Raw genomic sequence first — 9129 nt, 5'->3', positions numbered from 1 at the left:
AAAATAAATAACAATATTTATTGAGTATAGTTTTCTATTAATATCCACTAGGAAAGCTGATCACTCAAGACTTTTATGCCCTCACTAATTTTGTTTATTCCACCATAAATATTGTGTTGAAAATTCTAACTAGATCTGTGGATTTCCTTAATTATCTTTTCAGTTTGATTCATTTTTTGTGGATTTTTAAACTCTGTTAATTATAACATTGCTTCTAGCTACAGCTTTGTGTTGGGTGACATTTTTATCATTAATGAAAGATTTTAGTAGTACTCCTTGTTTTGGAATTTTTCTTGCCTGATCTTGGTAACTTTCAACCAAGTGTGAATTTTATACTTAAAATGTTTTCTTAGGGTCTAAGCAACAGCACCACATGTCCGGTGCTTGCCTTGAAAAAGGCCAACCTAGGTTGGATCCTCAGTATCCCTTATGATGCCCTGAACCATGCCAGAAGTGAGCCCTGGGCAATGCTGGATATGGTACAAAAAGCAAAAATAAATAAATATATAAAATGTTTCCATGCATGCAAAATATTGTTAGATACTTCTTCGTTAGCCCATTGATGATTTACCTGAGCTCCCTAAGGTTGCCTTAAATATATATAGAGAGATAGACAGACAGATAGATATAAATATATAGCTGCCCAATCTTATCTTGAGCATGCACAGGTGAATAATTAGTTTAATAATTAGTCGAAACTTGTACAGATTTCTGTAGCCATTTAACTGCAAAACTTCTTTATTCTGGTAATTTTTATATACTTTGATGCTATGAATTAGTAATCTGTCTCTTTGATTTATCCAGGTTCTGCTTAGAATCCAACTCCATGAAACATAGCCTTGAAAAAACTTCTGGGAATAAAGTTAGTGTGATCCTGAGCATCATCTTATTTCTTTGATATATAGGATGCTTTTGAAGCTGATTTTTTTCAGTATCTTGAAAATCACTGCTTTATATTTTATTTAATATTTGTTTCTAGCAAAAGGGATACTCTTATAACTAACTGCTTTAACAAGATCAAGTGACTTTAGAAAATTCTCAATTAACTGCTGTTTAGATTTCCATGCTTATTTTTCCTATATTGGAAATATATAGCCTTTCACATAAAAGTTTTAAAATCGCACGATACTAGAAAAGAAGAAAATTAACCCATGCAAATCAGAAATCAGGATCAACCATTCTCAACATTTTGAAATTTTTTTCTTCCTGTCTTTATGTCATACTTTGAAAACATAAATTAGTATTGGTTCCTAAGACATTAACAAAACCAACTCTGGAAAGATTATTGTCTTTTTTAGTATTAATAACATTAAAAATATCAACTGTGGAGCACAGAGAAAGCAGTACTGCTCTGATAATACCAATAAGAGAACAGGAAAAGGAAATGACTTTTACTAATGTGCAAAGGTCAGTTGTTTCCTATGAAATTTCAGAAATATTTTTTTAAGTAATAAAATGGTCATTAAAAAGGAAAAATTCTGGCATTTATCCCCAATATCACAAAAATAAATAAAGCTCTGTGTGTGTGTGTGTGTGTGTGTGTGTGTGTGTGTGTGTAGGGAAAGGTGTATATGTGTGTGGGGAGGGTGGGGGTGAGACATGAGAAAGAAGAGTAATCATACCCAGTAGTAAACATGGACTAATTAATATTATATATATCATATTTTCATTATTCATAGGGAAGAACAGACTAGTAAAAAGATATCTCTCCCTCACTCACACTCTGGATAGTTCGGTCGAAGTATATGACTCTAAATTTTTTCATGTATTTGGAAATATTATTTTCCAGGATAGTTTTTCTCCCACATGCATAGAACAAAAACATCTTTTTTTCTCTGCACTCTCTTTATATGAATTCTGGAACTTTTAATTGTGTGATTTAGTGGGAAAAAATTTGATCTCTCTTTGTCTCACTTTCCTCATCTGTAAAATAAAATTAATAGTGTCTATGTCATGTGATTAGGCAATGTAATAATATAAAATGCTTAAAGTATGGGCTGGAGAGATAAATGCTCAATAAAATACTAGTATTAGTTTTGTTTTTGCTGTTAAAATCTTAATTTATCAGGTGAAAAATATATCACTCATTGAAATTATATTTGTTTCCATAATAATATTGAATAGTTTATGATATTTAAAACTGTTTCATTTTTGTGTAAATAGATTATTCATATTTCTTGGATCCAACAATTTTTATAAAGTTATATGGAATCTTACCATAATAAAATTTTTAAGCTTTTATCTGCCATCTACCTCAGACATTTTCCTCAATTTGCATTTTATATTAGTTTATAATATTATCTTGTATAAGTCTTCAATTTACATTGCAAACTTCCCATTTGTATTATTCATAATGTCTTAGACCAACCTGTTGTTTTCCCTTATTTTGCCCTACACTACAACTTTGACTTAGTTGCTTTTTTGTTTATTGCTTCAATTTTGACTATTTGCTTTATTGTCAATTGCTTCAACTTTTATTTTATTAAATCCAAATAGAATTAACAGTCATTTGCTTAAGGTATGTTAAGATTCTCTTTTTAAACCCAAGTAATGTTTATTTTATTTTCAGAAGTCAAATTGAGTTTTATGCCTGAAAACTGTTTCACTTTTTTTAAGGAAATGTTATAGTTATGTTGTATTTTTAATAGTGATTTCATTTTCTGCATTTCTATAATCTAACATTATACACAGTTGTTCCAAGTAATATATATACAATCATTTAGGAATATTCACATACATGCTAATATTGCCATATTACAGTTAGTCAAGAAGGCTTTAACAATTTTATAATCTATAAGTGTCATTTAGAAAAAGATATTTGGAGGGGAAATGTAGCACTGTCCTCCCATTGTTCATTGATTTGCTTGAGCAGGCACCAGTAATGTCTCCATTGTGAGACTTCTTGTTGTTGTTTTTGGCATATCAAATATGTCACCAGTAGCTTGCCAGGCTTTGCCGTGCGCGTGGGATACTCTTGGTAGCTTATTGGGCTCTCGGAGAGGAGCGGAGGAATCGAACCTGTGTCGGCTGCAGGCAAGGCAAACATCTTACCTGTTGTGCTATCGCTCCGGCCCCATATTAAACTAAAAAGAATAAAAATATTATTTAGCATCAATTAGAATAAGTTGTGCAAGGCAAACGCCCTACCCGCTGTGCTATCACTCCAAAAGACTAGACATAACCAGTTAGGTGTCAATCTTAACTCCTCTATAGGACTTAGTGTCACAAACCTACAATATGTTTTTTTGTTTGTACCAAACAGGTAAACAGGCATAAATTTCAATGGGGGAAGAAAACCAAACCTTTGTGACTGAGTTTATCTTCCGTGGTCTTTCACAGGACTTTCAGACACAGATCCTATTATTTATTCTTTTTCTTATCATTTATCTGTTGACTGTGCTTGGAAATCTGCTCATCATCATTCTTATCTTTATGGATTCTCGACTCCACACCCCCATGTACTATTTTCTTAGAAATCTCTCTTTTGCAGACCTCTGTTTCTCAACTAGTATTGTTCCTCAAGTGTTGCTCCACTTCCTGGTAAAAAAGAAAAGTATTTCTTTTTTCGGATGTATGACACAGATCATTGTCTTCCTTCTGGTTGGATGTACGGAGTGTGCCTTGCTAGCCGTGATGTCCTATGACCGCTACGTGGCTGTCTGCAAGCCCCTGCACTACTCCACCATCATGACCCAACAAGTGTGTCTCCAGCTGGCCATAGGTTCCTGGGCCAGTGGGGCACTTGTGTCTCTGGTGGATACCACCTTTACTTTCCAACTTCCCTATCGAGGAAAAAATGTCATTAATCACTACTTCTGTGAACCACCTGCCCTCCTGAAGCTGGCTTCAGCAAATACCTACAGCACAGAAATGGCCATCTTTGCCATGGGTGTGGTCATCCTCTTAGCTCCCGTGTCCCTGATCCTTGTGTCCTACTGGAATATCATCTCCACTGTGATTCGGATGCAGTCAGGGGAAGGGAGACTCAAGGCTTTCTCTACCTGTGGTTCCCATCTCATTGTTGTTGTCCTCTTCTACGGGTCAGGAATATTCACCTACATGAGACCAAACTCCAAGACCATAAAAGAGAGGGATAAGATGATTTCTGTGTTTTATACAGTGGTGACTCCAATGCTGAATCCCATAATTTATAGCCTGAGAAACAAGGATGTCAAAGGGGCCCTCAAGAAACTACTAGGGAAAATGTCCTTTTCACAGAGGCAGTGATTTATGGCTCTATCTTTTAGAGCTATGGTAAAAAATATTTAAAAGAGGACAAAAGATATGTGCTAAAGTCACTTCATGAAGAAGCATGAAGATCAAGACACTTAATGCTGCACTATAAACTAGAACACAGTGGATAAAGTAAAATTTGGAAAATGTATTGTTTCTTGACTTTTAAAATTATCAAGTGCTGTTCTGAAGAATTTGTGGTTAATTTTGTTACCATAGGACATGTTTTAACCATGATCATAATTTAAACTAAGAGATTTAAATATTATATAATATAACATGGAATGAATTGTCAATATGATTTTTACATTAAAAACATTTCAAATTTTCGTGTTCTATCCTGAAAACTCCATAAAAATGAATTTTATCTATTAATCTAATTTCATAACTGCATAAAAGTGTGAAAAGAGTGTGAAAAGAGAACACAATATCTACCTAATATAAGTATTTATCTAAACTTTAAATTCACTTCAAATTATTTCTATTGTGTAATTGTCTAGCAACTTTTTGGATTTTTTTTAACTTTTTAAATTTTTTTAACTTATTTTTTAATTGAATCACAGTAAGATACATAGTTGCAAAGTTGTTCAGATTGTGTTTTAGTCATATAATATTCCAATATCCTTTCACCAGTGTACATTGCTCAACACCAATCAATGTCCCACTTTCCCTTCCCCCTACCCTCTGGCCTCTATGGCAGGCATCTTTCTCTCTCTCTCTATAAATGTACGGCACTGCACAGCACTGTCCTCCCATTGTTCATCGATTTTGCTCGAGCGGGCCCAGTAACATCTCCATCGTAACTTGTTGTTACTGTGTTTGGCATATTGAATACGTCACGGGTAGCTTGCCAGGCTTTGCCATGCGGGCGAGATATTCTTGGTAGCTTGCCAGGCTCTCCGAGAAGGGCAGATGACCCATTTATTTATTTTTGCTGCCACTTGCTTGGTCAGTGGTATCATCTTTGAAGATCCCTTTAGCTTCAGTGCCATGGAAAGTTTTGCTACATTTTTTTCTATGTACCTTATGGATTCATGTCTGATATTGAGATCTTTAATTCATTTTAATCTGAGTTTTGTGAATAGCATTAGAAAGACGTTTGAATTCACTTTCTTTTTACATTTAACTGCTATTTTGCCAGCACCATTTGTTGAGATTTTCCTTGCTCTACTTCATATTCCCATCTAGTACCTTCTTAAACATGAATTAATAAAACTTGTAAATCATACTTTTATGCAGTTTCAAAAACTTAATTCAAAGGAATTCCTTATAATAAGACCAAATCAACCTTTCATATTTTCAATTCACTTTCCCTAGTGTTCCTCCCAGAAGAATAGTTGTTATTATTTCTATAAAAAAAGTCAGAATCAGTTTCTGTATTTTCTCAAATTATTTACCACAAACCACTCTCCCCTTTCTTTAAAATTCTTTTTTCTAATATGTTTTGGTTATCTCTATTCATTCTGATCAGTTTCCCCTGAATTATTACATTTTTTCCAATTAATATCTCATATTTAAAAATTGAATTAATTGGGGTTTACTAATAATAGGGTTATATTACTAGTCATAATGCATGGTAAGAATTCAACTTCTCTAGAAAGGTCGATTATAAAATATGCTAAAAGTTTTCATATTTCTTTAGTTGCAATAGACAAAATAACAATAACTTTCTACTTTTTCCTGATTTAAATCAATCATGATCAGAGGAGAGTTCATGCTAACAACTCCCTTGAACACAGGGCCTAAAGACAACATAACTCAGATTGATTGCTTAAAGGACATCCCCAGTGAAGAAATATCTAGTAGATAAACCTCAACTTCTTGTTTCTTTCATTTACACATGCATACATCACATGTCTACTTTAAAAACATTTTCTGAACTCTAACTTCACTTTATCTTATCCAATTCTAGATGTATACAATATACCCCCTGAAGAGACTAAGACTATATCTTAATACAAATTAAATTTATTACTTATTCTCTTAAAATTATCAAAATGGCACTACAATAAATAAAGTTTAATTTGGAATGTAATGATCAGAGACACTCCCCCAAACAACATGTATTAGTTGAGATAGTATACTAAAAAAGAAAATTGGTATTGTTATTTGAAGTTAACTTGGCTGACAATGATGTTCTAAATGAGATCATAAGGTAAAGGAAATTTTAAAATATAAACAGAAAGTATGAACATAATTTGAAAAAACTTTTCCATCAAAAAGAAATAAGGATTTTCCAGTAAAGTGTGGTTGTGGGCTTTCTTTCCTTTTTTTTTTTCTTTTTTAAATTTATGGATCAACCTTTTCCTTGGGCTGGAGCGACAGCACAGCGGTAGGGCGTTTGCCTTGCACGCAGCCAACATGGCCAACCCGAGTTCGATTCCTCCGCCCCTCTCCGAGAGCCCGGCAAGCTACCAAGAGTATCTCCCCGGCATGGCAAAGCCTGGCAAGCTACCCGTGACGTATTCGCTATGCCAAACACAGTAACAAGAAGTCTCACGATGGAGACGTTACTGGGCCCGTTCGAGCAAATCGATGAACAAGGGGAGGACCATGACTGTGTGACGGTGACCTTTTCCTTTCCTTGAGACTTTAACCCCTAGTTCGCTACCACTTCTTCATCACACTGTTCTGATTAACCACAAGCACTGTAGCACTGTCCTCCCATTGTTCATCGATTTACTTGAGTTGTAGCAGTAATGTCTCCATTGTGAGACTTGTTGTTACTGTGTTTGGCATATCGAATATGTCACAGGTAGCTTGCCAGGCGGCTATGCCATGTGGGCAAGATACTCTCGGTAGCTTGCCAGGCTCTCCAAGAGGGGCAAAGGAATAGAACTCGGGGGGGAGGGGGCCGGTGAGCTGCATGCAAGGCAAACGCCCTACCCACTGTGCTATCGCTCCAGCCCACAAAGTCTTTCTTAATTTAATTTTCACATAGAGTGAAACATTACTGCATTTTCAGAGTTCCTTGATTCCCATTCATTCAATGAATAGAGTCTTCATTCCCTAGGTCATATCTTATATATTGCTATTATTGATAATTGTCCCACTACTGTGCAAATTCTTAATCCACAGAATCCTAAATGAAATGGATGCTGCAGTAAGGCACTAAATTTTGAGGTGACTCTGCAAGTAGCAATAAATAACTGAAATCCTGAGAAAAATATTCTTCTGTACACTGCACAAAAAAAGACACCAGTAAGTACTTTTTTACATTAAAAATGAAAAAGCTGGACATGGAGCTATAGCACAGTGAGGTAGGGCATTGGTCTTTCACGTGGCTGACTCAGGTTCAATCCACCGCATCTCATGTGGTTCCCCAAGACCACCAGTGTAATTCCTGAGTGTAGAGCCAAGAGTAAGCCCTGAGAACTACTTGGTGTAGCTCCCAAATCAATAATAATATGATAATATTATTATTAGTATCCGGGGGCTCTGGTGATTCTTAGTGATGAAGCTTAAGATTGAATGCAAGTGCCCAAGGATGTAGTAATGTTGGGGTCCTGTAGTGGGCAGGAACCACCAAAGCCACCCTGGCAGTGCTCAGGGTTCACCAGAGCTACACCTGATGGTCTAACCAGAGGGATCCAAGAGGGGATCTAACCAGAATTCCCCTCCACAGCCCCAGTGTAGAGATAAAACTGAGAGCAAAGCAGTTAGAACTTAGTTGAATGTTTCAGAATAGGTTAGGAGTTTGTGGTTTGGTTTGGGACACACCACCATGATTAGTGCTTACTCATAGCTCTGTGTCAATAATCACTGCTGGCAGTGCTTGGAGGACCATGATAACAATAAAATTTGAAAATAATAATAAAAGAAAATAAAACTCCTATCTTTTATGCTATGTTGAAAGGTGTGGGAAGAGAAGACTACTTTCTTAGCTTCAGCTAACAGAATATGACTGTGCATGATTTTAAGTAAAAAGAAAACTTATTGTAGTAGTAATTGAAATCCTGCAGCCAGAACCACAAGCCAAAAATCCTATCACAAAATGGGCATGAGAAGGACATTACCACGATTGGGCACTAGATGGCGCGGTTGATTCAGATAAAACCATCAGTGCATATCTTCCTGCTGATGCGGAGTATGGAAATTGTGATGCTGCTGCTTCTGCACTGAAAATAAAAAGAAAAAAACAAAATTACCTACTAACAAATATTACTGTACTCAGGTAATTAAGGTCGACATCAGCAAAGTTCAGACATGTTGGTACTACATGCTTTAGAGATATTGTGATAGAGATAACTATCGTTGTGACTTTCCTTCCCGTCATTTCAAAGCACATAACCTTTTCTCAAACTGAACTATAAAAATAGATCTTCAGTGAGGCTACTGAGCATTACCCTTGTTCAATATAGGACAATTTTCTGGTTTCAGTTAAAGACATATGGTTGGAAACTCCATCTATGAGTGAAAGAGAGGGAGGCTGGCCATTCTTCCTTCTACCTGTGTCTTTCCCATTTCCCTACACTCTTTATTGGCCATGGATTGTATTTGATCCTGGCAATAGTCATGTTAGTTTTCTTAATTTGCCTAGGTAGTTTATTTTTTTTTTATTTTTTTATTTTTTTTTTTACAGTTGTAGATTTACAATTTTTTGTGCTTGGGTTTCAATTATACAATGATCAGATACCCATCCCTCCACCAGTGCCCGTTTTTCACCACCATGGATAATATCCCTCCCACCCCCATCCCCCCATCCCCCCCTGCCTCTGTGGCAGGGCAATCCCCTGTGTTCTCTCTCTCCGTTTGGGTGTTGTGGTCTGCAAAAGATTGCCTAGGTAGTTTAATATGAACTTTCTAACGCCAGAGTTCTACAAACGTCACAAGGATAAGCCCCTATCATGCAAAATATCATCTACAAATTTTATCATTCTGATAAATGGCCCACTA

The 9129-nt window shown here is 35.8% G+C and overlaps 1 protein-coding gene across 1 annotated transcript; it reads left to right on the top strand.

The window, feature by feature from the left end:
• The first annotated feature begins 3261 nt into the window (after positions 1-3261).
• LOC130025240 (olfactory receptor 2D3) lies at positions 3262-4227 on the top strand. The gene has a single exon (XM_056116190.1). It carries the CDS (start codon positions 3283-3285, stop codon positions 4225-4227), a length of 945 nt encoding a protein of 314 aa, XP_055972165.1. The 5' UTR covers positions 3262-3282.
• The last annotated feature ends 4902 nt before the right edge of the window (positions 4228-9129 follow it).

Source organism: Sorex fumeus, unplaced genomic scaffold (assembly GCF_029834395.1).
Source record: "Sorex fumeus unplaced genomic scaffold, SorFum_2.1 ptg000030l, whole genome shotgun sequence".
Taxonomy (NCBI): Eukaryota; Metazoa; Chordata; class Mammalia; order Eulipotyphla; family Soricidae; genus Sorex; species Sorex fumeus.
Note: the sequence above shows the minus strand (reverse complement) of the source record. Positions and strands in the feature narration are given on the sequence as shown.

What these genes read in the sequence shown, in the direction of transcription:
- LOC130025240 (XM_056116190.1), top strand. Translation starts at nt 3,283, where the DNA reads ATGGGGGAAGAAAACCAAACCTTTGTGACTGAGTTTATCTTCCGTGGT.